Source organism: Ceratotherium simum, chromosome 39 (genome assembly GCF_057802395.1).
Source record: "Ceratotherium simum simum isolate JZ-2026a chromosome 39, ASM5780239v1, whole genome shotgun sequence".
NCBI classification, from domain to species: Eukaryota; Metazoa; Chordata; class Mammalia; order Perissodactyla; family Rhinocerotidae; genus Ceratotherium; species Ceratotherium simum.
In genome coordinates this window covers 6,075,440-6,103,093 of record NC_141938.1, presented here as the reverse complement: position 1 = coordinate 6,103,093, position 27,654 = coordinate 6,075,440, and the positions used below count along the sequence as shown (strand labels likewise).

The 27,654-nt window shown below is 57.1% G+C and overlaps 3 protein-coding genes and 1 long non-coding RNA gene across 5 annotated transcripts; 2 read left to right on the top strand and 2 right to left on the bottom strand.

The window, feature by feature from the left end:
- Positions 1–7,720: 7,720 nt before the first annotated feature.
- LOC147912128 (uncharacterized) lies at positions 7,721–8,385 on the top strand. Its single transcript, XR_015550189.1, has 2 exons — positions 7,721–7,820; positions 8,267–8,385. It is a non-coding gene; the product is annotated as an uncharacterized LOC147912128 (long non-coding RNA).
- Positions 8,386–10,305: 1,920 nt separating this feature from the next.
- On the top strand, positions 10,306–16,331 carry ATG4D (autophagy related 4D cysteine peptidase). Of its 2 annotated transcripts, none has more exons than XM_087425468.1 (10): positions 10,306–10,873; positions 11,381–11,464; positions 11,547–11,720; positions 11,980–12,256; positions 12,330–12,394; positions 13,767–13,897; positions 14,768–14,846; positions 14,923–14,999; positions 15,110–15,202; positions 15,789–16,331. In XM_087425468.1, the coding sequence occupies exons 1-10, from the start codon at positions 10,642–10,644 to the stop codon at positions 15,969–15,971; spliced, it is 1,395 nt and encodes a 464-aa protein (XP_087281594.1). In that variant the 5' UTR covers positions 10,306–10,641; the 3' UTR covers positions 15,972–16,331. The 2 variants fall into 2 exon arrangements, with proteins under 2 accessions (XP_087281594.1, XP_004442733.2); XM_004442676.3 differs by having other exon boundaries at positions 10,310–10,873; positions 15,083–15,202.
- On the bottom strand, positions 15,988–24,135 carry KRI1 (KRI1 homolog). The gene is made up of 19 exons (XM_087425467.1): positions 24,013–24,135; positions 23,826–23,899; positions 22,984–23,089; positions 22,568–22,676; positions 22,195–22,249; positions 22,070–22,119; positions 21,712–21,808; positions 21,557–21,634; positions 21,148–21,275; positions 20,710–20,836; positions 20,509–20,604; positions 20,247–20,417; positions 19,261–19,336; positions 19,067–19,155; positions 18,860–18,986; positions 18,646–18,776; positions 17,696–17,760; positions 17,505–17,603; positions 15,988–16,902 (listed from the first exon to the last, which is right to left on the bottom strand). The coding sequence occupies exons 1-19, from the start codon at positions 24,104–24,106 to the stop codon at positions 16,554–16,556; spliced, it is 2,121 nt and encodes a 706-aa protein (XP_087281593.1). The 5' UTR covers positions 24,107–24,135; the 3' UTR covers positions 15,988–16,553.
- A 437-nt stretch (positions 24,136–24,572) lies between these two features.
- Positions 24,573–26,911, bottom strand: CDKN2D (cyclin dependent kinase inhibitor 2D). Its single transcript, XM_004442632.3, has 2 exons — positions 26,585–26,911; positions 24,573–25,542 (listed from the first exon to the last, which is right to left on the bottom strand). Exons 1-2 carry the CDS (start codon positions 26,723–26,725, stop codon positions 25,183–25,185), a joined length of 501 nt encoding a protein of 166 aa, XP_004442689.1. The 5' UTR covers positions 26,726–26,911; the 3' UTR covers positions 24,573–25,182.
- Positions 26,912–27,654: the final 743 nt, after the last annotated feature.

Here is a 27,654-nt window from a genome sequence, read left to right as displayed (position 1 = left end):
TGTGGGTTGGAATCCTGGCTCTGATGATCTTGCACAGATAGATTCACCTCTGTAAGCCTCAGTTTCCTCATCAGTTAAATGGGAATCATAATTATTCCCTCTCCCATAGGGTTCAATGAAACAGTTCATGTCAACTCTTTAGTGCAATGGCTGGCATTGAGTAGGGACTGTGTTTATCAGGATTTGCTTAGTTGGGAGTTCCAGGAAAAGAATGAACCAAGTCAGCTAAAAAACAACTCAAACTGGTGTGAGGGAAAAAAAAAAAGAGAGTGAGTTGGCTCATATAACTGAAAATCTAGGGGTGTAAGAGTTGCCTTCAGGCATAGCTGGATCAAGAAGCTCCACTGTCACTAGGAATCTAACTCGCTGTCTCTTGGCTTAGCTGGGCTTTCATCTCATCAAGCTCCTGTTTGGTGGCAGAGGTTCTGCCTGGCACTATAGATCCATTATTCCCACTCAGTAGTTGCTTGGAAAGAGACATGCAACTCCCAGAGGGTTTCAACAGAAATCCCAGTACTGAATTTGATTGGCCCAGCTAGGATCACATGTAATCAACCAATCACCTGTCCCGAGGGATGGACTGCTCTGATTGACCAGGTCGGAGAATGTGGGAGGGGTCATCCCAAATTGGTCTGAGCACCTTCTTCTGGGCTCTTATGAGTCCCCAAACCTTGGTAGGTTGTTTCAGGCATCTGAGGTGGGAAGGCCATGGAGCTGCAGAAAGATTAGGAGTTAAATTTAGGGAGTTCAGTTTGGGGCCAGTGGAATTTGAGGTGCCTCCCCGCCGTGACACAGTGCCATTGAGTCATCAGCCACATGAGATATGCCTTCACACGGTGTCCTGGTGGCTCACGTTCTTTTTACTGCTTTTATAGAAATGTAATTTTATTTCCCTTTGAAGGATACAATTGAGAAATGTAATTATTATGATGTATAATTTCTCCACCTGGAGTTAATTGCCTATTTTCTTTTTTCTTTAGTTGTCTTTCTTAGAATTTCTGGCAGTGCCTCTCAATTCAACTTTCCAAATGATCAGATCTGCAAGATAATCTACAGGTAGCATTCTGTTTCCCTCCTGGGTTCTTTCTGCTGAGGAATTCCTCCTGCCACCCTCCTGGGAATTCTCTTCATCTCTTTTCTAGGTTGGGACCCCTGTTTCTTCAATTTCATGTCTTCTTTTTTTTGGTTTACCCCCTTGTTTTGATGGAGCGCATCCTGCAGTAACTTCCTGAGAACATGAGAGCATGAGAGAGAACATTTTTGAGCCCTTCTATGTTTTGAAATGTGTTTACTTGCTCCTCACACTTGATCCATATTTTGGCTGGAAGTAGTGGTCTGGGTTGCAAATCCTTTCTGTCAGAATTTTGAGTCCATAGACCCATTGTCTCTTTGCTTCTGGTGTCTTTGAATATGCTGTTTGTTCCGCCAGAAATGCACTTCCTTCCTTTCTTTTTCTGGCGAATTCCTACTCATCCTTTAGATCCCGTGATAGACATTCCTAGGGTAGACCAACAGCTATTGAGTGAAAAACTACATTCAGTTAGTTAACTGCCTTGACAAATGCCAGCCATTGAAATGTGAGCGGAAATGACGTACGTCACTTCTGTCTGTGAGTCACTTCTGAGCAGAGGCATCAAAAAACTCATGTGCGCTTCTCCAGTCTCCTTCTTGTCTCTCTGAGGCAGTGACTTCCACATGGTACAGCCACAAGATGGCAGGTGCCGTATTAGCCTGGGCCCTGGAACGACTGTGTAGACCTGAGTCCCTACCAGCCCGTGTAGGATGAGTAACATGAGGGAGAAATAAATCTTGGTTGCATTAAACCTTTGACCTTTGGACTCGTTTGTTACTGCAGCAAAACTTGACCTATTCTAACTAATACAGAGCCCCACCTAAATGTGGCTTCCCCAGAGAAGTCCTCCTGGACCCCAGCCCCCAAACTAGATTACCTCCCCCTATTGTAACCTTGTATTTTCCTGCATGACTTTGTTAAAATCATAACTATGTAATTATTTGTGTAATGAGTTCACCGTCTACCTCCCGAATCAAATCCTCCTCCAAGACCCGGAGAGGAGACAATGGTATTCATGACATTCACTGCTGTAGCCCCGTGCCTGGCACAGAGTCTTCCACATAGTAGACCCTCAGGATACATTTGGCGAATGAAAGAAAAGTTTTCCATTCTTTCAGCCAAAAAGGCAACAATGAGCAAAGCTCATTTCTAGAACATTCTCTCATACAACTCTGGGTGTCATCGAGGTGTGAGAGGCAGGAGGGGGAGGCTCCAAGGAAGGAAGGAAGTCTGACAAGGAAAGTGATCTATTGTGAGAAAGCATCTCTCCAGATATTTATGTTTTCTTCAAGAGTGTGTAATTTGTTCTAGCCACCTCTCAGCCCCGGCGGGATTTCCGGGGGTGATTTATTTCACTCAGGGCCCTGGGAAATGAGTGGCGAGGGGCGGAAACATTCTTGGAATGGCTGAGAGACCCACCATAATATTCACACGCTGACGTCAAAATACAGTCACGGGAAGACAATCCTACTTATCGAATTCCACATAAGGGCAATTTTGTGTCTGAGCCCTGATGTTACCACATCGATTTGTTTTTCCTTTTTCTTTTTTCTTTTTGCTGAGGAAGATTAGCCCTGAGCTAACATCCATGCCAATCTTCCTCTATTTTGTATGTGGGTCACCGCCACAGCATTGCTGATGAGTGGTGTAGGTCCGCGCCCGGGATCTGAACCTAGGCGGCTGGAGTGGAGCACACCAAACTTAACCACTAGGCCACGGGGCTGGCCCTTGATTTGTTTTTCCAACTTTATTGAGGTATCATTGACATGCAACCAACTGCCCGTACTTCCAATGTTCCATCTCCTCCACACCCTCACTAGCACTTGATAAGGGCAGTCTTTTTCATTTGAGCTGTTCTGGCGAGTTTGTGGTGGTATCCGATTGTCAGGTTATTTTGTGTTTCCCTGACGGTTAAGGATGTTGAGAATCTTTTTGTGTGCTTATTTGGCATCCATTTATCTCTTTTTTTGAAGAGTCTGTTCAGATCTTTTGCCCGTGTTTTTATTGGGTTGCTCTCTGAGTTTTAAATGCATGATGACTATGAAGACTATGGCTGGGGATTATGGCAGCTCTCCTACTGTAGGACCTGTTTCTGAGCCTCTATTTCCTCATCTGTGAAATGGGGATAATAATTGTACCTACCTTATAAGTTGTGCTGAGGGGGTTACATGACTTAAGACAGATAAAGCCAGCAGGACAAGGCTTGAGGGAATTGATCTGGAGCCCTGGAGAAGCCAGCTGTGGAGACTCAGACATAGCCAGGAGGAGGCTCTGAGGATGCTAAGTTTCATAATATTTCAGTTAGTCATTCAACAAACAGTTATTGTGTATCTACCATGTTCCAACATGAGAGGCACTAGAAAGTCGGGGCGGCTGGTTTTCTCTCGTTGTCATTGCTGGTGCGAGCATGCTGCAAGTGACAATGGATGTTCTGGAAAGAATGTGGAGTTAGGACACTTGTCACTCTCGTCTCCATGGGGCTGTCACTCTCACAGGGGACACCGGGATTAACCAGCAATGACACAGTTGATTAGGAATTATTACAATTGTGGTCAGGGGAGCCTGAGAACACAGAAAGGGGCCTGGCCCCATGGAGGTCAGGACGGGCCACCCAGAGCAGGTGACGGGCAGGCTGAGACCTGAAGGAGGGGAGAGATCAACAGGCTGTGTTAATTCCCCGGGGGCTGCCGTGATCAATTACCACGAGCTGGGTGGCTTGAAACGGAAACGGATTCTCTCACAGCGCTGGAAGCTAGAAGCCTAGAGTCAAGGCTCTTTGTCTCTTTCCTGGCTTCTGGGGGTCAGTGGCATTCTTTGATCTGCGGCTACATCACCCCAATCTCTGCCTCGTGGGTCCATGACCCTCTTCCTGTGTGTATGTTTCTCTCTGTCTTCTCTTCTTATAAGGACACCCGTTCTCCTGGATTCAGGGTCCACCCTCGTCCAGTGTGATCTCATCATAATGAATTACATCTGCAAAGACCCTGTTTCCAAATAAGGTCACGGCCACGGGTACCTGGGATGAGGACTTCCACAGAGCTTTCTGGGAGAAACAATACAGCCCGCAAGGCAGGCCAGCCATGACAGTCATTGGTGTTTGGAATCTGAGGTGGTGGCCACAGTTGGAACCAGATAAGCCTGGGGCGGTGCCCGGGGTGGGGAGTTGCTGGGGTGGGGTGCCTGGTGACTGGTTTGCTTAAGGGGGTGGGACCTTGCAGGAGGAGGAGGGGAGAGAAGAGGAGGGGAAAACAGCGTTGAGGGAGCAGAGTCACCCCGAATGGAGATGCAGACCGGGCGCCGGCCCCACACCAGGCTGGAAGGGTCAACCCCAATTCAGGCAGAGGGCATCTGGGGACAAGGAGGGCAGGACCCAGGGGGCCAGCTGCATCCGGGATGTCTCGTGTCTCGACCTGAGCAGTTGTTATATTTCCTGCATTGGAGCTACCGAGCACTTGAAATGTGGCCCGTCCGAATCAAGGCGTGCTGTGGGTTTAAAATACACATCGGATTTTAAGACGGTAAAAGAAAGCACACTAGTTCAGTAATAATTTTTCTATATTTATTACATGTTGAAATGACAATATTTTGGGTATATTGGGTTAAATAAAAATTATAATTAAAATTAATTTTATTTGTTTCTTTTTATTTTTTTATCGAGATATAATTGACATATAACATTGTGTTAGTTTCAGGCGTACAACATAATGATTTGATAGATGTATATATTGCGAAATGATGGCCACAGTAAGTTTAGTTAATATCCGTCATCTCACAGAGTTACAAATGTTTTTCTTATGATGAGAATGAGAATTTTTAACATCTACTCTTAGTAACTTTCAAATATACAATACAGTATTGTTAACTATAGTTAACTATAGTCACCACGCTGGACATTGCATCCCCGGGACTTCTTATTTCTGGAAGTTTGTACCTTTTTTTTTTTTTTTTGCTGAGGAAGATTAGCCCTGAGCTAACATTTGTGCCACTCTTCCTCTGCTTTATATGTGAGTCACCGCCACAGCGTGGCTGATGAGTGGTGTATGTCCGCGATTGGGATCTGAACCCACAAACCCAGGCCACCGAAGCAGAGTGCACCTAACTTAACTACTACACCCAGAGGCTGGCCTCTGGAAGTTTGTACCTTTTGACTCCCTTCACCCATTTTCCCCACCCCCGCCTCTGGCAACCACCACTCTGTTCTCTGAATCTACAAGTTTGGTTTCTTTAGATTCCACATGTAAGTGAGATCACACAGTATTTCTCTTTCTCTGTCTAGCTTACTTCATTTAGCATAATGCCCTCAAGTTCCATCCATGTTGTCACAAATGGCAGGATTTCATTCTTTTTTACGGCTGAATAATATTTCATTGTCTCTATAGACCACATTTTCTTTTTTTTTTGTAATTTTATTTATTTTTTCCCCCAAAGCCCCAGTAGATAGTTGTATGTCATAGTTGCACATCCTTCTAGTTGCTGTATGTGTGATGCGGCCCCAGCATGGCCGGAGAAGCGGTGTGTCGGTGCGTGCCCGGGATCCAAACCCAGGCCGCCAGCAGCGGAGCGCATGCACTTACCTGCTAAGCCACGGGGCCAGCCCTCTATAGACCACGTTTTCTTTATCCATTCATCCATCAATGGACACCTGGTTGCTTCCATGTCTTGGCTATTGTGAATAATGCTGCAGTGAACGTGGGTGCATGTATCTTTTCGAGTTAGTAGTTTTGTTTCTTCAGATAAATGCCCAGAAGTGGAATTGCTGGATCATAGCGTATTTCTTTTTTTTTTCTTTTTTAATAATTTTATTTATTTATTTATTTTTTCCCCAAAGCCCCAGTAGATGGTTGTATGTCATAGCTGCACATCCTTCTAGTTGTTGTATGTGGGACGTGGCCTCAGCATGGCTGGAGAAGTGGTGAGTCGGTGCGCTGCCCAGGATCCAAACCCGGGGCCGCCCAGCAGTGGAGCAGGCGCACTTAACCGCTAAGCCACGGGGCCGGCCCTCATAGGGTTTTTCTATTTTTAATTTTTTGAGGACCTCTGTACTGTTTTCCGTAGTGGCTGTACCAATTTACATTCCCACCAACAGTGCACAAGGGTTCCCTTTTTTCCACATCCTCGCCAACACTTATTTCTTGTCTTTTTGATGACAGCCATTCGAACAGGTCTGAGGTGATATCTCATTGTGGTTTGATTTCCATTTCCCTGATGGTTAGTGATGTTGAGCATCTTTTCATGTGCCTGTTGGCCATCTGTATGTCTTCTTTGGAAAAATGTCTATATAGATCCTCTCCCTATTTTTTAATTGGATTATTTGTATATTTTTTAACATGACTACTAGAATATTGAAAATTATATCTCACGTTATATTTCTACTGGACAGTGCTGCTCTAGATTTTTTTGGTGTGGTGGAAATTGTTATAAAAATAATTTTATTTACTTATTTATTTATTTATTTATTTATTTATTTATTTTGCTCAGGAAGATTGGCCCTGGGCTAACATCTGTGCCCATCTTCCTCTACTTTACATGTGGGACGCTGCCACAGCATGGCTTGACAAGCGGTGTGTCAGTCCATGCTTGGGATGTGAACGTGTGAACCCCAGGCTACCAAAGCAGAGCGTGCAACTTAACTACGCCACTGGGCCAGCCCCAAAATAATTTTATTTTATAAAATATTTTTGCTGGCCCCGTGGCATAGCGGTTAAGTGCGTGCACTCTGCTGCTGGTGGGCCGGGTTCGGATCCCAGGCGTGCACTGACACACCGCTTGTCAGGCCATGCTGTGGTGGCGTCCCATATAAAGTGGAGGAAAATGGGCACGGATGTTAGCGCCGGACCAGTCTTCCTCAGCAAAAAGAGGAGGATTGGCATGGATGTTAGCTGAGGGCTGATCTTCCTCACACACACACAAAAAAATTATATTTAGAACAAATATTTTATTTTTAGTTAACAAATGTTAAGTAGACTTATTGTGGTGACCATTTCACAATATATACAAATATTGAATCATTATGCTGTACTCCTGAAACTAATGTAATGTTATACATCAATTATATCTCAAAAAAGAGATTAATTATTTTTAAAATAAAAAATTCTAAAAAAACCCACAAATAAACAAAGTGAATGTTTAGCATCATTTGAAAAAGAAAAACAATTATTAATAGATAGGTTCTTCCAGCTGTCGTGTGGATTTGAGGGGTCACAGGTGGCAGCCAGGAGGCCGGGAACCAGGTGACAGTGGTGATGGTGGCCGGACCTGGGAGGGCAGTGGTGGGAACAAGAATGACAACATTCTTGTTGTAACAGTTCACGCTAGAGTGGCGGTTGCTATGTGCCAGGCAGTGTTCGAAGCATTTTTTTTTTTTTTTAAAGATTTTATTTATTTTATTTTTTCCCCCCAAAGCCCCAGTGGATAGTTGTATGTCGTAGCTGCACATCCTTCTAGTTGCTGTATGTGGGACTCGGCCTCAGGATGAACGGAGAAGCGGTGCCTTGATGCGCACCCGGGATCCGAACCCGGGCCACCAGCATCGCAGCGCGCGCACTTAACCACCAAGCCACAGGGCCGGCCCTGTTCGAAGCATTTTGCGTATTCGTTTCATCCTTCTCGCGAACCCTAGAAAGGAGAGAATATAACTACCCCATTTGGCGGATGAGGAAACTGAGGCACACAGAGGCAAGGTCTGCTGTCCAAGACACCTGGCTGCAGCGTCCACCCAGGTGGCCATGACTACTGAGCTGCTCTGCGGGTATGAGGACAAGTGGGGACAGATTAGGAAGAGGAGGCCAGACAGGCCGTGATGAGGGAGGTGGTGGAGGCTGGGGGCGGGCAGGAGCATGGGAGCAAAAGCCAGGGGGGGAGAAATGCAGGACCAGTTCGGGGTGCGCTGAACCTGGGGGACATCCTGGGGGGAGCAGAGGTGGCGGCTGGACCCGGGGCTGGGGACGGAGACCTGGATGGGGAGCTGATGCTGTGGCTGTACTCATGGGGCGGGGGGCGAAGGGCAAGGAATCCAGGGCCACACTGTAAAACACCCCCCTCGAGGGAGGAACCAGCTGTGGCCATGGGGGAGGGTCAGCCACCAGACCAAACAGAAGGGGGTCACCCGTGGCCCCCACAGCCCCTCTGTGCCCTGTGAGGCAACACGTTCTCCTTCCATTTCACAAGTCGTTTCTTGCAACCACTGTGTTACAGAGCACCTACTGTGTGCCAGGCCACACGCTGAGTGTTGAGAATCCAGCAGTGACGGGGATGGACAGAGACCCTGCCATCATGGTGTGGTGGGGACAGAGGTAATAAACATGGAAATTATATATATATAATCAATGCTATGGTCTCAGTGTTGCAGCCCCCCAATTCATGTTGAAATGTGATGGATTTGGGAGGTAATGGGGGTTAGCTGAGGTCACGAGGGTGGACCCTGAGATGGGATTAGTGCCCTTATGAAGAGAGCAAGCGACAGGAGCTGGCTCTCTCTGTATGCACTAAGGAGATGCTGTGTGAGGACATCACCCAGGAAGGGGGTCCTCACCAGGATTCCGGCCGTCCTGGCACCCCCATCTCAGGCTTCCACCCCCTGGAACCGGGAGAAATAAACATCTGTTGTTGAAGCCACCCTGTCTGCGGTATTTGTTACAGCAGCCCCAGCTGACTCAGAAAATCAGGTGGTGGTAACCGGAAAAAATATATAGCAGAGAAGGATCCTAAGAGTGAGTGGGCGGAAAGGTTGAGGGGGGTGGAATTTTGAAGGTGATCACGCCTTGGGGGTGAAATTTGAATAAAGTCGTGAAGTAGGCTGAGGGAAACCTGTGTGGATATCTCAGGGAAGAGAGGTCTATCTAGTACAGGGAACAGCAAGTGCAAAGGTCCTGAGGTGGTATGGTACCTCTTGAGTCTGAGAAAGGAGGCAGATGTGCCTGAAAGGATGTGAGTGACTGGAGAGCCGCAGGAGGGAAAGTCAGGATCCTTTTGTGTCTTCTTCACATCTCCTACACTCATCCAAATCCTCACCGACTTCCTGCAGCCTGCTGAGGACAGAGCCCTGGGGCTAGCCACTAGAGGCCACCCTCTCTGTGGTTCGCAGGGTCACTACAGCGTCATCCCGCCTTCGAGGTGGCGGTTGGCTTCTGCAGAGTCCTAACTGTGCCTCAAATGCCACGCTAAGCACTTCACACGGATGAACTCACCCTGTCCTCCAAACAGTCCTCTGAGTTAGATGCATTAAATTTTTTTACAGCTTTCTGGAAGCGTAATTGACATGCAATAAACCACACACATTTAAAGTGTACAATCCGATGAGTTTTCACACCTTGGAAACCATGACCACGAACAAGATACTAAACATATCCACCGCCCCGAAAAGGATCCTCTCGCGCTTTGGAAACCCCTCCCTCTCGCCTCGCCCCACCCCACCCCCAGGCGCCCGCTGAGCTGCCTTCCCTTACTCCGGATGAGGTCGCGCTTCTCGAGTGTTATGCAAATGGCACCAGAGAGCATCTGCTCTTCTTTGTTGTCCGGCCCCTTCCCCTCAGCAAAGTGGTCGGAAGATTCGTCTATGTTGCGGCGTGGGTTGGCGCCCCCGTTTGCTCCCCGAGGAAGCTGAGGCACAGAGAGATGTGGCTCGGGAGGAGGGAGCAGCGGGGTGGGGAGGGGGTGTCACACACAGGTTTGGCCCCAGGCGGAGGCGGGCTGTGGGTGCGCAGCCCGAGGAGAGGCGCTCTTGTCTGGGGTGGACCCGGGCAAGTGCGTACCCGCGGGGCGCGAGGTGGGGGGCCGAGGGCGGGCCGGGGCCAAGCTGGGGCGGGGGCGGAGCCGAGTCCGGGGGTGGGGGCTAGGGGCGGAGCCAGGGCCGAGATGTGCTGGGGGCGGGGCTAGGGGCGGAGCCAGGGGGGTCTACCAGGCCTGGGGCGGGGCCGGCCCGGGGGCGGGGCCGGTGCCGAGCGGGCCTGGGGGCGGGGCCGAGGCCAGGGCGGGGCTAGGGCCGGGGGAGAGCTGGGCTGGGGGGGGGGCCGGGGGGGGGCGGGGCCGGCCCGGGGCGGGGATAGGGGCGGGGCCGAGCCGGCCCGGGGCGGGGATAGGGGCGGGGCCGAGCCGGCCCGGGGGCGGGGATAGGGGCGGGGCCGAGCCGGCCCGGGGGCGGGGATAGGGGCGTGGCCGGGCCGGGCCGGCGCGGGGGCGGGGCTCCCCGGCTCTGGGGCCGGAGATAAGGGCCTGCAGGGCTGGGCGCGCCTGGGCGCCGCGATAAGGCGGGCGGGCGTGGAGTTGGTGGGGCGCCGCGGGGAGGCGCCGCGTCTGGAGGCCCCCGCGTAGCCACCCGGGCCCAGGGCCGGGGATCCAGGCTGGGGGCCGGGCCGGGGCGGGGCGTCCGGCCGTGTCACGCCCGCCTCCCTCCCGGGACCAGGGCCGCTAAAATGGCGGCGGCGGCGGTGACAGCGTCCCGCGCGGGGTCCGGGGGCCTGGGCGCCGCGTCGAGCGCCCACTAGCGCCCCCTCCGGCGCCCGCGTCCCGGCCGCGTCCCGGCCCCGGGGAGCTCGCGCGCGGCCCCGGCCCTCGGTCCGCCCCCGGCGCCCATGAACTCCGTGTCGCCGGCCGCCGCGCAGTACCGGAGCGGGAGCCCGGAGGACGCGCGCCGCCCCGAGGGCCGCAGGCCGCGGGGCCCCCGGGCCCCGGACCCCAACGGCCTGGGCCCCTCCGGAGCCAGCGGGCCCACGCTTGGCCCGCCCGGGGCCGCCCCCGGGGAGCCGGACGAGGTGGACAAGTTTAAGGCGAAGTTCCTGACGGCCTGGAACAACGTCAAGTACGGTGAGGAGGGGCGGGCCCGCGGTGGGTTCTGACGCGGGGTCGGGCCGGGGGGTCGGTGGGAGGCCAGGAGAACTGCCCCTGCCGGGCGTCCCACTGTTCGTCCGCCTGTGAGTCACCTGCGGGTCCCCGCCCTGCCCTGCCCAGGGCGGCCCGGGGGCAGGTCCAACAGGGAGTGTGTTTGCAGGTCCGTCCTTCCCCGTGTGACTTTGGGCAAGCTTTTTTGCTTCCCCGTGCCTCCTTTTTTCCTCTCTGTAAAATGGGTGCAAGAGTCACAACTGCCTGAATTCATCCAGAATTAGTGGCAGACACTCGTGTGGCTGTTACTAGGGGCCCCGCCTCCATCTAAGAGGAGTGTGACACGGATTCCCCAGTGCCACCCTGAGATAGGAACTAGGAGGTCCCCATTGCACAGACGGGGGATGGAGGCGCTGTGGCTCTTGTAACTGTTATGTTGCGTGTCTGCAACAAAACAGACATCTCGCTGGGCGCTGCCCCGCCTCTCCCCAGGTTGGGCAGTCAAAAGCCGCACCAGCTTTAGCAAGATCTCCAGCGTCCACCTCTGCGGCCGCCGGTACCGCTTCGAGAGCGAGGGTGAGCTGGCGGCCCCAGGCCAGGGTTGGGGGAGGCCCCTAGGGGCGTTCCTGGTGGCAGCTGACAAGCCCCGCTCTTGTAGGTGACATCCAGCGTTTCCAGCGGGACTTTGCCTCCCGCCTGTGGCTCACCTACCGCCGGGACTTCCCGCCCCTGGGGGGGGGCTGCCTGACCTCGGACTGTGGCTGGGGCTGCATGCTGCGCAGCGGGCAGATGATGCTGGCGCAGGGCCTGCTGCTGCATTTCCTGCCCAGAGGTGAGCAGCAGAGGGGAGGGCGCACTAGGAGTACAGCGCCAACCACCCAGCTCAGAGGGTTTGAATTGTGCATAAACTAAGAGCCTAAAGTCAGGTTAGAATTGTGCCTAAAGTAGGTTTAGGGGGCGGTGAGAGTGATTTACAAAATAAGTTTCACACGGAGTCTTGGGAGCATTAGCACTGTGTGCAGAGCAGCTGGAAATGGGAACCTTGCCCCCACACACCAGCACCGTTTGACTGTGTGCTCCATCCCCACCAGACTGGACGTGGGCGGAGGGCGCGGGCCTGGGCCCCCCTGAGCCGTCGGCGTTGGCTTCTCCCGGCCGGTACCGTGGGCCTGCCCGATGGATGCCCCCGCGCTGGGCCCAGGGCGCCCCCGAGCTGGAGCAGGAGCGCCGGCACCGGCAGATTGTATCCTGGTTCGCCGACCACCCCCGGGCCCCCTTCGGCCTGCACCGGCTGGTGGAGCTTGGGCAGAGCTCTGGCAAGAAGGCGGGTGACTGGTATGGGCCGTCTCTGGTGGCACATATACTCAGGTGAGGGCCACTGCAGGGGACACGGGAGCCGCTGGGTACCCCCAGGAGCTCAGGCCTTCCCTCTCGCCCCCAGGAAAGCAGTGGAAAGCTGCTCAGAGGCCACCCGCCTGGTGGTGTACGTTTCTCAGGACTGCACAGGTAAGGGGACCACGGTCACAGCATTCTCACCCTGAGCTGGTTGCTACCACTGCCTCATAGGACCCACCTTCCTCAGAGGTTGAAACAAATTCTGGGGCAGAGGGACCCTTGGAAAGGATTCCAGGCCCACACAGGGGAGGCCCTGAGGGTCCCTCCACTCCCTCGGGAGCCAGGAGAAGAAACTTCAGGAGCTTCTCTCCGAGTAACAGAGTAAAGGACATCAGGACTTCCTTCTGTCGGGTCCAATTAACTCTTACTCTGCACACAATTCTAACATGTACGAAAGTCTGGTCTCCGCCTCATAGGGTTGTCACGAGGATTAAATAAGTCAGTAATTCAAGTAAAATCCTTAGAGCTGTGCTTGTCACATACTAAGTGTGACACTAAATATTAGCTATTATTGTTATTCTTCCTTGCTACCCTCCAAATCAGTTTCGAAAGGGTCTTAAATTAATAGGAGCCTCTGTGGATTGATATCAGGGAATCTATAAAACCTGTCAATTTTTATGCAGAATTGTAGGGATTGGCAGGCAAGGTTTGATTTTCATAGAGAGTCATTGTCTTAGTCTGTTAGGGCTGCTCTGACACCAACACCATAGACTGGGCAGATTATAAACAACAGGAATTTATTTCTCATAATTCTGGAGGCTGTGAAGTCCAAGATCAAGGCACCCACGGATTCAGTGTCTGGTGTGCCCACTTCCTGGTTCATTTTGCTGTGTCCTCACAGGGTGGAAGGGACAAGGGAGCTCTTGGGGGTCCCTTTATAAGTGACTAATCCCACTCATGAGGGTTCCATCCTCATGACCTAATCACCCCCCAGAGGCCCCACCTCCTCACGCCATCCCCCTGGGGGTTAGGATTCAGCACATGAATTTGGGGGGCACACAATTGTTCAGACCAGAGCAGCTGTGTCTCCAGAAAGGGTTGAATCTTCTTGTCTGGGAGCCAGGAAGGGGTTTCCATAGCAAGGGAGGAGGCGGGAGAATGGAGCCCAGCAGAGAACTGAGGAGAAGACACACACAGGGACGTGCTGGTGAGGGGCGCGCTACTCGGTGCCCCCGTTTCCATATTGGCAAACCAAGGCGCCGGCTCAGTGAGGACGAGTCAGGCCTGGTCCTGCGGAGGCGCCCCACCTCTTCCCGGCTTTACACTCTTTGTCCAAATCTCAGGGCCTTTCTGTAAAATGGGGCATCCACACTGGCCTGGAGGCCGTGGGATTGTCTGAGGAAATTTGGGGGCACTGGAAAGACATCCTTCTCCACTGATGACGGGAGTGTCACCCCTGAGAGGCTGGGCCCCTGGGCGTGGAGGGCCACACTCTGAGGCTTGAAGGACGGGTCGAAGGTCACCTGCTGCCCTTTCCTTCCAGTGTACAAGGCGGATGTGGCACGCCTGGTCGCCAGGCCGGATCCCACAGCCGAGTGGAAGTCTGTGGTCATCCTGGTGCCCGTGCGGCTGGGTGGCGAGACTCTCAACCCCGTGTACGTGCCCTGCGTGAAGGTAGGCTCAGCCAGATTCCACTGTGCCTCCCGCCTGGAACTTTCCAGGTGGTTCCGGCTTGGGTTATGCTTCATCGCTCCATCTGTGTATTCAATAGTTACGGAGCACTTAGGCTGGGGATTCAGAGATGAACAGAACAGGCAAAAATTCGTGCTCTCTGGCGTGGACATTCTGATGGGGGAGTGACAGGCAGGGGATCTGGGACCAAACTGACAGCTGTGACAACTCGGACTGTAAAGGAACTAAAACTAACAGGAGAAGGGCAGAAGGGGGTGGCTACACAGCCTAGGAAAGCCCCTCTCCAGCCAGGGGCACATGAGGAGCCGGAGGAGGAGTGCTGGAAAGAACCTGGTGTGTTTATGCTCAGAGTAAAGGCCAAAGTTCTCCCCAGAGCCCACAAGGCCCTGCACCATGTCCCTGTCCCTTCCTTGACCTCATCTGCTGCCCCCACGCTCCTCCTCGCTTCACTCTGCTCCAGCCGCCCGGGCCTCCTCACTGTTCTCAGAACATGCCTGCCTCAGGGCCTTTGCACCTGCTCTTCCCTCTGCTTGGAGTGCTCTTTCCTGAGATGCCCTGAGACATGACCTCTCAGTGAGGCCTTTCCTGACCTCCCTATTTAAAATTGCAAAGCCCCCCTCCCTCCTTTATTCTTCTGCCAATATCATCAGCTTCTGACACATGACAAAACCCATTCATCTTGTTCCTTGTTTGTTGCCCACACTAGAATGTCAGCTCTGTGAGGAACTGTAGTTTTGTCTCTCTTGGTCACTGCTGCCCCCAGGGCATTGGGCATTTGCTAAGCGTTTGTTGAGTGACTATCTGATAGCACCTGCCCTGAGACCTCTTCTTCACCCACTCTCCTTCCTGCAGGAGCTCCTGCGTTCTGAGCTGTGCCTGGGCATCATGGGGGGCAAGCCTCGGCACTCGCTGTACTTTATCGGCTACCAGGGTAGGCCCACCCCATCCCGCTCCATCCTGGCCCACCTTACCCTTCCCCACTCCCGCTCACGCCTCCTCCCCCGCAGATGACTTCCTGCTCTACCTGGACCCCCACTACTGCCAGCCAACCGTGGACGTCAGCCAGGCTGACTTCCCCTTAGAGGTGAGTTGGGATCCCTGGGGTGGGGTTGGGGGCGTGTGCAGGGAGCTGGGGCCCCCTGAGCTCCCCTCGTGTGTCTGCCCCAGTCCTTCCATTGCACCTCCCCCCGCAAGATGGCCTTCACCAAGATGGACCCGAGCTGTACGGTGGGCTTCTATGCTGGAGACAGGAAGGAGTTTGAGATGCTCTGCTCGGAGCTGACCAGGGTGAGCAAGAGGAGCAGGGTAGGGTGGGGGACAAGGGCCGGGGCTGGGGTGGAAGAGGAACAGAGGCCTCCAGGCCAGCAGGCCTGGGGACGCTGCTTCCCAGCTGTGTTGTCAAGATGATTCCCCTGTCCACAGGCCACAAAAGCCCAGCTGTAACTGATTAGAACGAAAAAGGGGCATAAAATGAAAAGTTAGGAGCATCACTGCCTTGGGAGACAGCTGCATCCACTGGCTCAAGTGGCAGGACCACTCCCTGTCTCCTGGCTCTGATGTCCCGACAGGGCTTTACCCTTATGGTGGCAAGAGGTGGCCGCCAGCCTTGCTGGGCACTGCCTCTCAGTTCAGTGGAAAGGGAGCCCCACTTTCCCAGCAGATGCAGCCAAAATCCCAGGGCTGCCGTTCATTGGCTGCGCTGGGTCACATGCTCATCCCTGAGCCAATCACTGTCCGATGCTGATTGGCTGGTCTGTCACGGCCCTGAAGGGATGGAAACTGAGTTGACCGAAGCAGCTGATAAATATCTCTATTAGGGTAGCTAACAGGGCCACTGCGTTTGGGGCTGAGCCTCCCTCCCTGCTGCCCCCAGGTCCTCAGCTCCTCCTCGGCCACAGAGCGATACCCCATGTTCACCCTGGCCGAGGGCCACGCTCAGGACCACAGCCTGGACGACCTCTGCTCGCAGCTCTCCCAGCCCACGCTGCGGCTCCCTCGCGCCGGGCGGCTCCTCAAGGGCAAACGCCCGAGCTCCGAGGACTTTGTGTTTTTATAAAGGGAGGGATGGGGGAGAAGATGCGACACTATTTATTTTTCTATTTATGTCACGCTGGGTGTGGAGCTTGAAACTCTGGCGGGATACGATTTCCCCTTCTCGCCGCTGCCTTGACAAGCGCAACGAGTCCAGTCCAAGACAGCTCCGGGCTGGGGCCATCCAGCCAGGGGCCGAGCCCTCCTCGCAGGGACGGAGGGCGGGCGGGCTCCGGGCACCCACTCAGGGCCTCACTCAAGTACTGTAGTTTGCACTGGACGCCCGCGCCCCTCGCTGCTCCCCAAGCCTCCACCCTACCAAGGGCCCGTGGTGGTGGGAGGGGGGATGTGTGGCCGCCGGGGGCTAATAAAGCCGTTGACTTGACCTTGGCTGTGGCTGGACCCAGCATTTGAGGGATGGGGCCCCGGGTATGTTTCCAAGTCACCTGGGGAAGCTTAAGTCGGCCTCAGTTTCCACATCTGTAGGATGGGCGTGCGCCCTTGCCCGCGGGCAGACATGACAGTCTACGCAGTGGACAGGGCGGGGTGCATTCGGGGGCTTGACTGGAGGAGAGGAGCCCGGGGGCCCCTGGCCGCTCCCTGGGGCTCAGGGGCCGCTCTTGGGTGCCTGCTGTTTCCTGCGCTGCCGGCCCAGCTGGCGGAAGTGCAGCCGCTTGGGGTTGAGGCCGAAAGCCTGGAGTCTCTGGCGGCTGAACTCGCGGCCACCGAGGGTCACCGTGGGGCCCAGGAGCCGCGCCTTCTTGCCCCTCCTCCGCCTCGGGGGGGCTGGCTGCTCAGTGCGCGACTCCGGCGACTCCGGGGCCGCCCCTTCTTGTGCCGGGGGGCTCCCAGGCCGGGGCTGCTTCCCGCAGGCCCCATCGGGCGCCGCCAGCTGCCCCTGCGAGCCCGCGTTGTCTCTCCGCGGCTTCCCTGTGGCTTCCGTGGGCGTCTCCGGCCTGGCGGGGGGGGGGGCGGAGTCAGGGCTCGGGCCGGGCACGATTAGGCCCCTTCCTGGGCACACGTCCCCCATTTTACAGATGAGGAAAGGAGAGGCTCAGAGAGGCAGCAATTCCGGGGCCTGTGGGGGCTCACAGCAGGTTTTCTCCTGAACCCTGAGGCTGGAGTGCATGGCCCATAATTCCAGTATTTGCACCTCTGCCTACACTGAGCTATTCATATAAATTAACCCATTTCACCTCCAAATCAACCTCGTGAGCTTCTATCACCTCCGCCTTATAGATCAGCAAAGAATAACATAACAATAGCTAACACCTATATGGGATTTACTCTGTTTTATATGAATTAATTCACTTAATCCTCAAAAAACCCAACAAGAAATGAGTCATCTTTATCCCCATTTTATAAATGAGGCAACAGGCCCAGAGACGGGCGGTGACTTGCCCAAGGTCACACAGTGACAGTCCAGCCAGGATTTGAACCAGGTATCAGAGAAGGGAAGCCCGTTCCCAAGGTCACATAGCGAATGGCTGGCACAGCACGACTCAAAACCTGGGCCTGCAGGCTCCCCCCCCCCCCGCCCCCGCCCCGCGACACTCACTCCTCCGGGCACAGCGACTTGAAGATCTGCCTCTTTTTCCATGAGTTCTGGGCCTTCTGGCTGTACACCCGCTTGTCCTGCAGCTCCTCCTGCTCCGACCTGCGGGCGCCCGGAGGACACACCTGTCGCGAGGTGCCCGCGCTTGCCCGCCCGCCCTCCTCCTGGGGCACCAGCGCCGCCCCGCCCGTCACCTGTACATGCAGGTCTTCTTCAGAGAGCACCACCGGTTCAGCTCCTTGTCATCAGCCGCGAGGATCTGCCAGGGAACAGAGTGGGGGGAGGTCTTTGTGCGTGAGCCCCGGGGACCCTGACTCTTTAAGCCTTAGTCACCTCATTGGGCAAATCGAGGTAACGTTAGTACCACTTAGCAGGGATGTCACGATGGGGGCAAAGAACTGATTTCCGCGGAGGCCGCTGGATGCTTTCTGCAGGGGGCATCATACGGGGAAACTGAGGCTCAGAGAGGGATCCTTGCCCCAAGTCACACAGCCAGGAAGTGGCTCATTTCAGCTTCCGGTTTGGGCCCGGGAGCCCTCGCCCATGTGCCCTGGTCCCGGCAGCCCCAGAACAGGGCAGGGGTCTCCGTGCCAGGGACCGGGTTTGCCAATTACAGATGAGACCCAGCTTCCCAACCTCCAGGCTCCTGCCTGCAGGCCTCAGTTTCCCCACTTACGAGGTGGCCACCCCCTCAGAACCTGCTGGAAGGTCAGAAAGATTAAGTAAGTGGACACAGATGGTATAAGCTCAATAAACATTTTTACTGATCACGACGAGTCAGTCACCCACAGCCAGCAGGGCTGAGACAAGTGACGTTCAAAGAGCCACAGACGTTTGTTTCACCTCCACAGCCACGAGGTGGGGGCCATTATTAGGCTCATTTTACAGGTGGGGAAACTGAGGCACGGAGCCTTAAGTCACATGCCCAAAGTCACACAGCTGGTGAGTGGCCGAGCCAGGATTTGAACCCGGGCCATCTGGTTCCAGAGCGCCCCAAGTTTTAACAGCCACCCTGCTGCAGACAGACAGACAGGAACAGAACTAATAGTGAGATTTATGGGGCGTGTTATGGGCAAAGATTTCTTTGAAGCCCCCCTGCCTCCTGGGCGGCCCCCAAGCGTCCTGCGCCCGCCCCAGGCCCCACCTCCTCAGTGCTCAGCCCAAAGTCGCAGGGCACCACGGCGCGGTACTTGAAGCGACAGGGCAGGTCGTCGATGACGTCCTCGTAGTCCAGCCGGTAATACTCGTCCAGGTACTCCTCGAAGGTCTTGTCCCCTGGGGGAGAGCCAGGCTGCCGGGCTGTCCGGGCCCTGCGAGCCCCCGCTGCCCACCGCCCGCCCGCCCGCCCGGGGCCTCACCCGGCTCGAACACCGGCTTCTCCCGCCCCACGGCCGCCGCGAAAGGCGACTTGCGCTTCCTCTTGCCCGTCGAGGGGGCCTCGCGCTGCCTCCTCCGGGGCTGGCTGGGGTCGTAGTCGGCGTCCATCTGCCGGGATGCGCAGGTGAGCCCAGCCCTCGGGGCCCCCGAGGCAGTCCAACCCCCGGCCCCCGCGCCGTGGCACCTACATTGAAGTCGGGGTCCTCACAGTGCGGCTCCTCCAGGCTCCACGCTCCGCCCTGCTCGGGCCCGGCCCACGTGTCCCAGTTCCAGTCGTCTGGTTCCAGGGGACAGACAGGCAGCGGTGGCCCGAGGGTCAGAGCGGGACTTGAGGCCTCAGGCCCAGCGCCCACACCCCCAGCCCGGCCCCGGGTGACCTCACCTTCCAGCCCTTCCTCTTCCTCAAACTGTGGCTTCTCCTCCTCCGTCGTGCCGTAGTATTCGGCCCCGAAGCACCTCTGTAGGGTCGGGGCCCGGACGTCAGCAGGGCCCCCCCCCCCCCAGATGGCCTTACTCCCGCACCTTACATGGCTCCCCAGTGCCCCCTCAGGAGCCAGCTCCTGATGCGGGAAGCCTGCGTGTCCAGGCCCCTCCACACCCCCTTCTTGGGCTCATCTTGCTCCACCCACCCCCTGTCCCCTGCTCCACTGGCTGCCATGCAGTTCCACAGACCCAGTGCTCTCCCCGCTCCTGGCCTTTGCCCCTGGGTATCCAGCACCCAGTGGGGGCCTGGCAAAAGCAGGTATTGCTAACCATGTCATTTATTAAGCACCTCCTCTATGCCCAATGCTGGGCTGCATTGCGCTGCATTCTCACAAGCACCCCAAGAGACAGAAACTACCTCTGTTCCATTGAGAAACTGAAGCTCAGAACTGAGCTTCTAGAAAGTGAAGGCTGAACTCTGACTACATAGCAGCCACTCACTCAGGTTTTCACCTGGCCTAACTACGCATCCTCAGTCTCCTTCCCTGACCTCCCAGGCTTGCTCAGGGGCCTCTTTGGGGCACCTGTGGTCCCTACTGTTTCTCCCACACAGCCCTCATCGCCTGTTTCCATGGCCTGATGCTGTGTTCCCACAAATACAACAATAAACATTAATGGCTCAATAAATGAGTTTAAAGGAAATACAGCAACCCACTGTTCCTTGAGCATTTACCAACTAAACTTTTACGTATACTCCTCTCAGGCTATCCTTACAACAGCCCTGAGGTAGCTGCTATGGTTGGACACACTTTACAGGCAGGGACACAGGCTCAGAGAGGTCAAGTCACTTCTCTGAGGCCACACAGCCAGGAAACAACCGCTAATTCAAAGACCACACTGCTGAGCACTCGACTGCATGGCCGGGCCGGGGCGCAGGGCCCGCACCTGCATGAGCTGGTCGTGCCGGGTGGGGTCGAAGTCCTCCTCCAGGTCCCGCTCCTCAAAGCCCAGGGTCTCGTTGCCTGTGACCTGCCGCAGCCTCTCCAGCTTGGCCAGAATCTCCTTCCTCTTCAGGTTCTTGAGTTGCTTCAGCTCTTCCTGCTTCTTCGCTTTCTCCTGCGGGCGGCAGGCCGAGGGGGAGGGGGAGAGGACGTGGGCTCTCCTGGCAGGCTGGGGGCCCTCCCCTGCCCGCCGCCCCCACACTCACCCTCTTCTTTCTCTCCCTCGTCTCCTCCCTCCTCTCCTTCCTGCGCTCATCCTTGCGGCGCACGGAGGACGCGATGCTCCGAGGGTAGGTCTTGACCTGTGGGCAGCAGGGGGGACCGGCAGGGCCACAGAGATGATTCCGGGCCCTCCCGGCCTGGGCCCCACAAGCCGGGTCCTCCCCAGCCCAGCCCTGGTCACCCACCAAGGCTGAGTCCGGCTCCTCGAAGCGGAAGTTGTACTTATGCTCAAAGTCCTCCTGTTTCTTCAGAAACAGCTCGCCCTCGTCTGAGGAGTCATCCACGGCCAGCTGGACTGGGGGGCCGGGGACCCTGAGGGACGAGATGGGGCGGGACGGGGGGTCAGCCGAGCTCTGCACTCCTGCGTACCAGCCGTGTTAACTCATCTAATCCTCACAAGAACCCTACGGTATGGTGCGTTACCCGCATTTTACAGATGGGGAAACTGAGGCACGGAAGTCTAGCGGCAGGGCCAGGATTTGAACCAGTGCCACCGGCCCCAGAGCCCACACTCTGCGGCTCTTCCTCACCAATGACTAACTCTGTGTGAAAAAGGAAACACCCAGGGCCTTTGCTTTCTGGCCAGCATTGGCTCCAGGCCCCTGGGGGACATGGCAGCTCACCCTTCCTCCTCCTCCTCCTCCTCCTCCTCATCTTCCTCCTCCTCATAGCGCTTGTTGAGGATGTAATCCCGCAGGAACTGCTCCCCTTCGTCCAGCTCTGGGTTGTTCCAGTATTCTTTAAGGTGACTCTGGGGGTGAGGGGGTGACAGGACCCAGGTCAGGGACTCGGGAGCAGGGAAGGAGGGCGGGCACGGGCACCAAGCGGATTTAAGTAACTTAAATGTCACGGCCAGCCTATGAGTGGCATTATCCCCATTTTACAGATGTGGAAACTGAGGCCCAGAGAGCGGCACACCCCATCCTCAGAGGATATGCCCTTGGCTACCCTCTATAGCGTCGGTTTCTGGGAAAAGGTTGGATGGAGATGGGGCAGGATATAGTTCTTCAGTGACCATGCACGGGAACTCACCAGTTCTTTCAAGGTGTCCGAGTTCTGAATCTCCTTCTGCCCCTTCAGCCATTCGACGTAATCAGCATCCTCCTGGGCCTGGAGGAAGGCCGGCGCTGAGGGTCTGCGGGAGCCCCAGCGCCCCCTCCCCGGTCCAGCTGGGCCCAAGCACCCACCTTCTCCTCCCTGGTTTTAGCACGTTTCTGCAGCAACCCAGAGCCACCTTCCCCGGCGCTGTCCTCTTCCTCGCTGTCCTCCACGAACGCGCGGAAGCTGCCCACACAAGAGAACAAGCCTCAGGGTGGGCCGGCTGGCCCTGCCCACTGCCCCGAGATTAACCCCGACAAGCTCAGAGCGGTGCTGTGACACAGAGGGCATTATCAACCCCATTGAACAGATGAGGCAACAGAGGCACAGAGAGAGCGAGTGACGTGCCCAAGGGCACACAGCCATTAAGTGACAGAGCTCGATTTGAACTCAGACCCATCCAACCCAGACGCCTCAGCTCCTATCTGCTCAGCAGCCCAGGCTCACCTTTCCTTGAGCTGTTTCTGTTCTTCCACGTAACTTTTAGACGAGACCTCCTGCGGAGAGAGTGACGTGGCCTCAGGCCCAGCCCTGGGCCCCTCAGCCCCCCACCCGGCCTCCACCCCACCCACCTGGAGTCTCTGACTGGAGGTCTCCCCATCTGAGTTCTCCTCGTCAACATATTTGCTGCGCAAGGAAAGATGGGGGCTTGAGAACAGACCCCCCAAGGCCTGTCTGTCCCCACGGGGCGGGGAGCTGTAACCAGCAGCAGCTGGGGTACACGGGGATCCTCAATTTCAGTGAGTCGCCAGCTCCTTCCCACCTGGCCCCTAAGACCCCCAGGGGGCCACCCCCTGGGGATAGGGAGGGCTGTCTGGCCCTCAGGGGGCTGGGGGACAGGGCTTGGGTGCTCCCATGGGGTGTGCTGGATTCGGGGGTAACCCCACCCACCTCTCCACCTGCCCTGGGAAGGCTGGGGGCAGGGGAGTCAGGCTTTCTCCTCACCCTTCTTTCTCCAAGATCACCTTCCTCTCATAGTCCTTCAGGTACATCGGCCGCACCTTCTCGGGCTTCTCCTTGGCTTCGGGCTCCTCCTCGCTCTGCGAGGACAATGCTGCGGGGCCACCAGAAAACCCGCCATCACCCACAACCCCCTGCCTTCCCCAGGTAGAGAATCCCACTGGGCTGGGCCGGATCGAGGTTTCAGATCCCCAAGCCACCAGGTCCTGGCTGTACAGCAGGATCCCACCTGGCGGTGACTGTTCAGTGAGTAATTCACACTCAGAACAGCCGTTATTAACAACAGGTAATACTCTAAGACACTCTGCTAAGGACTTTTGGAGTGCAATGATTTATTAAATAGTAACTACGGGTGATAAAGCGATGAGGGACCTGGGCGTCAGACAGGAGCAGCCTCAGACCTGGCCTCTGATAGAAGGTGGCATCTTTCTGGTAAATGCGGGGGTCCCTCTTCTTCAACAAGGAGAGAGTCCTGTAAAAGTCGCGCTCCTGCTGGGGGTCAAACTCCTAAGGCAGGAAAAGGGATGGAGGGAGACTTGAGAAGGGAGGTGGTGAGAGCCCTGGTGGGGGCGGTGATGGGGGGCAGTAAGCAACCAGGGCAGGTGGGCTGAGGAGGTGGGAATTAGGGTGGAGAGAGGAGCTACATTAGGAGGAAGGAGGGGGGAATCCTGCTGGGGAGAGGCGGGTGGGGGGCTGGAGAGCTGGGTCTGAGTGTGTGTGGGGGTCAAACAGGTGGAGGAAGGAGAGGCGCCCTCTTGGGGGTGGGCGGGGGCGGGACACACATAGATACAGGATATGAGACAGAAGGTAGCGGGCAAGGGGAGGGTACTTCCTGGGACGACAGGAGGTTGACATGGGGCAGAGAGGACACAGGGGGACAGCAAGGAGGGGCTGGGCTGCACGGTGAGGCCGGGAAGAAGATCGGGGCTGATGTGGGGAGAAGCTGGGCGCCCCAGGTGGCAGAGGGATGCCGCACTTTGTGGACAGAGTCGGAGGACACTGAGAAATGTGAGACTTTTGGGGATGACGAAGGGGGACGGAGGGGTGGCACCTAACACATCAGGATGGGTAAGTGGATCCGTGGCGGGGGAGGGGAGGCAGGGGGAGATTTGGAGCCCCCTGGGGACGGGAGGGCGCTGTCTGTCCCTCATGGGATTGGGGGCGGGGGCTGGACGCTCCCGTAGGGCGCGATGGTTGGGTGGTACGTCGGGGTTGGGATGCGGGCCGGGGCGGGGAAGCTCACCACGCGCTCGTCGCTGGAGTCAGACTCGGAGCTGGAGTCGCCGCCGCTGTCCCGGTCCCCGTAGCGATCTTTCACTGCGGGGCAGAGAGGAGAGCCCCCCAGATCAGCCTGGGGGGACCAGATCGCCCCCCACTTCCTGAAGGTCCCGCACGCGCCGGCGCCCCGCGCGCATGCGCCCCGCACTCACGCCGCTGCAGCTCCTCGCGCTCCCGGTAGCGGCCGTACCGCGCGGCGAAAGCCGCGTTCACCCGCAGCGGCGACGACCCGCGCGGCTCCGGCATGGCGGCTCTGCGGCCCACTGCGCACGCGTGTGGCGAGCTGCCCTGGAGGAGGCGGGGCTGCCAGGCCCCGCCCACCGCGATCTTTGAAGCGGGCGGGGCCTAGCTGGCAGTGCCTAACCCTGCCCCCGGCCCTTCCGGGATCCCTTACGCCCTGTGCCCGCAGTCCCCGCCCACGGGTCACACCTCTGCGGGGAAGGCTGCGGCCACCGCCCACCCCCACCCCCACGGCTCCAGGCACCCAGCTGACATCTGGGGGCCCTTTCTCCACTCGCGGTTTCCTGCCTCCTTTCCGTTCCGACAGCGCAAACCGCTGCCCCACCCAGCTCACTCACCCTGGCGCCCTGGGAATTACCACTCTCTCCCCTCCCCCAAATCATCCGAGATCCGCGACCCCCGGGCCTACCCCGCCAACATCGCGGACGCTCGACTCCCCGCTGCAGACTCAAAAATCACAAGCCACCGGCGCTGTGGTCACGCACAAGTCTTAATTTAATGGGTAAAAACATTAAATTATCACACACAACAATTTTTTCCATAAAGCTTAATAAATAGAATCTTTTTTTCTTTTTAACGCTGTACAAGAGACTGGAAAACAAGCTTCCAACAGAATATGAATGAACTCATACTACCCTTTTATTGATTTGGAATACTCCCCCCTCCCGCCATGCCCGAAAGCAGTGTGCACATTCGAGGTCTCTCTCTGGGTACAGCCGGCCAAGGTCGCCAGGTTCCAGGAGCCCTGGACGCGATGACCTCACTCGGGCTGGGGCTTTAAATGCTGTGCCCTTGGGCCTCATCTGCAGCCCCAGCAGCCTGGGGCGTGGAGGAAACTGAACCGTTTAAGTGGTTGCTGCCTGCAGGAGCCCTTCTCTGCTCAATACACCAAAAGGGGTGAGAAAAAGAAATGAGAAATGCCCCTCAAACACACACACTCCAGAAATCAACACCAACAAGCCACAAACTGGTGCCCCTCCCCCTCGGCAGCGGTCAGGAGGAGCTGGGGGAGAAAGTGTTTCTTTCCTCCTCTTCTGACATGGAACCCAGCGGGTCCTGACGCTGGGGTGGGTGGCGCCGGGTCACAGCGGTGCCACCGTGGGCCCCTGCAGTATGTCCATGAGATCCTGAGCCCCTCTCCCCCGAGCCAGCTCCAAGGGTGTGAGCCCCCTGGCGTCCCTGTGATGGAGATCAGACTCAGCAGCCAGGAAGCTGACCACAGCCGTGTGGCCCTCCCGGACCGCCAGATGGATGGGGAGCGCCCCCGTGCCATCGGGTGCGTTGACATCAGCGCCATGTTCTACCAAGACTCTCAGCGTGTCCAGGAATCCAGTGCGCGCTGCGTCGTGAGCCGGAGTGGTGCCGGAAGCGTCTTGGATGTTGGGGCTGGCACCTTGCTTCAGGAGCTCCAGGGCAATCGTGGGGCTGCCGAACATCATGACCTGTGCGGGGCAGAGGGGCGGGGTCCTCAAGGGAGGGGTTCCAGGAAAAGGGGTCCCTGGAGAGAGGGGTCATTCAGAGAAGGGAACGCCAGAGAAGAGATCCTCTAGGGAACGAAGAAACCCCAGGGAACACAAGCCCCCGGGGCAGCTGTTTGAGAACAAGGAGGCCAGAGAACAAGGCCTCCAGGGAACAGGGACTCCAAGAAACTGGTCACGCCCCTAAGGATAAGACACCCGCCTAGGGAATAGCCCCATGGAAACTTTCAAGGAATCTAAGACCCTCCCCAAGGAACCAGAGCCCCCCCTCCTCTAGATATGGGAAATCACCAGGAAATAGGCCTCCTAGAATGAGAAATTGTCCCTAAAGAATTTGACAGCCCTCTCAAAGGAAAGGAGACGCCCAGGGAATTTGACACTCTTTCTCCAAGAAACAGCCCCGCCCCATATAATGGGGATGATCCCGGGTACCTGGCCCCCTCAAAAAATGGGGTTCGCCTGTAAAATGTCCCCCAGGGGATAAGAATTTCCATGCAATCTGCAACTGTTCCCCCATTAGGACCCCCTATAATATACCATGAATCTGGGGGGGGGGACAACAGGAATGGAGATCCGCCCCAGAAAACTGGATACGTCTAAGAGAAACCCCCAGAAAATGGGGACGCCCTGGAGACATAAATTCCTCCTTCCAGGGATCAGATGCCCCCATAGAAGCCCCAAGAAACCAGAGCCGTCCCCATGAAACCGAGATCCAAAGAAACCGAACCCTTATCCACGGAATAAGCACTTCTCCAGGGAAACTGAATCCTCCGCACTAAGAGAACAAGGAGTCTTCCAGGGAAGATGCGAAGCCCTCCCCTCCCCCACCAAGCCCATCCACCATCCACCTACGAAAGGGGACTCCAAGGAGCAACGTCGGCCCGGGGATGGAGGCTCGGACCCCAGTCGGCCCCCGCCGGGGCCAGGAGACGGGAGGGAAGGGGGCCGGGGTCCCAGTCCTCGCCCCGCTCCCCCCTGCCCTGGCTCGGGGCCGGCCGGGCCTCACCTGCAGCGCCGTCTTGCCGAAGCGGTTGAGGGCGTCGGGGTGCACCAGCTCCCGGCGCAGAAGGCGGCGCACCTCCTGCACGTCGCCTCGAGCCGCGGCCCCGCTCAGCCGGTCGCCGGCGCGGACCTCCTCCAGCAGCATGTCGACGCGGGCGGCCTGCGAAGCCCCCCGCCCCACCGCGGCGCGATCAGTGCGGGGGAGCCCGGCGGCGTGGCCCCCACAGCCCTCCCGGCCTGCGCGCGGCTCCCGGCCCGGCTCGCCACTCGGGGGCTCCGGCGCGACCCCCGCCCTCCCGGCCAGCTCCTCCCACTGTCAGCCAGCGGGTCGCGAGGGGCTGGGAGCCGGGCCCAACCCTCCGCCGCCCGCAGGGCCCAGCCCGGCGCCCGCCCCTTGGGGGCCGGGTCTCCCCCCAACTCACCCTCCCTCCTCCTCGACGGGCGGGGTCTGTTCTGAGCGGGCGCCGCCGCCGCCGCCGAGCTGGCCGCCAGGGGGCGGAGCCAGCGCGCCCAGGCCCCGCCCCCGAGCGCCGCCGATTTGTTTTCTTACGAACTCGCTACACTGTAGCCCCAGCCGCGTTGCCCTGCGCAGGGCCCTGCGGCGCACCGCCCACGCGGCCGGCGCAGCCAATGGCGACGCGTCGCCGGGGAGGTTTCGCGTTCCGGCGTGGGCGGCGCCGCTCCTGATTGGCCGAGCCGCGGCGACCGGTGGACCGCCGGCAATGGCGGGGTTTTCGGTTTTCAAACTCGCCGGGCGGGCGGGAAAGAAGGCCGGTTTAACTGACCCAGGGGAGAAAGGTCAGGGGCAGAGGAGCGCGAGCTGCGCCGGGACCTCGGCACCTCCGGGGGGAAGGGAGGCAGGGCTGGGGCCGCCCGGTCCCGGGTTCCAGCACTGAGTCACGCGACATTTATTCGCCGTTACTATGCGCGGAGCGTTTAATTTCATTCATTCACTGCGCGCAGGACCCGTTCCGGGCGTGGGGAGCGCACGTTCCAGGGACTACGCGGGTTTAGATGGCGTTAAGCAGCGCGAAGAAAATAAAAAGGGAAGTGGGGTGAGCGAAGGAGGAATCA

What these genes read in the sequence shown, in the direction of transcription:
- ATG4D (XM_004442676.3), top strand. Translation starts at nt 10,642, where the DNA reads ATGAACTCCGTGTCGCCGGCCGCCGCGCAGTACCGGAGCGGGAGCCCG. An exon ending in TGTACGTGCCCTGCGTGAAG is followed by an intron (nt 13,898 to 14,767) that starts GTAGGCTCAGCC and finishes TCCTTCCTGCAG; the next exon opens with GAGCTCCTGCGTTCTGAGCT. An exon ending in AGGCTGACTTCCCCTTAGAG is followed by an intron (nt 15,000 to 15,082) that starts GTGAGTTGGGAT and finishes TGTCTGCCCCAG; the next exon opens with TCCTTCCATTGCACCTCCCC.
- KRI1 (XM_087425467.1), bottom strand. Translation starts at nt 24,106, where the DNA reads ATGCCGGAGCCGCGCGGGTCGTCGCCGCTGCGGGTGAACGCGGCTTTC. An exon ending in GTGATCTTGGAGAAAGAAGG is followed by an intron (nt 22,250 to 22,567) that starts GTGAGGAGAAAG and finishes TTCCTTGCGCAG; the next exon opens with CAAATATGTTGACGAGGAGA. An exon ending in GGCACGACCAGCTCATGCAG is followed by an intron (nt 19,337 to 20,246) that starts GTGCGGGCCCTG and finishes CCGACCCTACAG; the next exon opens with AGGTGCTTCGGGGCCGAATA.
- CDKN2D (XM_004442632.3), bottom strand. Translation starts at nt 26,725, where the DNA reads ATGCTGCTGGAGGAGGTCCGCGCCGGCGACCGGCTGAGCGGGGCCGCG. An exon ending in TCGGCAAGACGGCGCTGCAG is followed by an intron (nt 25,543 to 26,584) that starts GTGAGGCCCGGC and finishes TGCCCCGCACAG; the next exon opens with GTCATGATGTTCGGCAGCCC.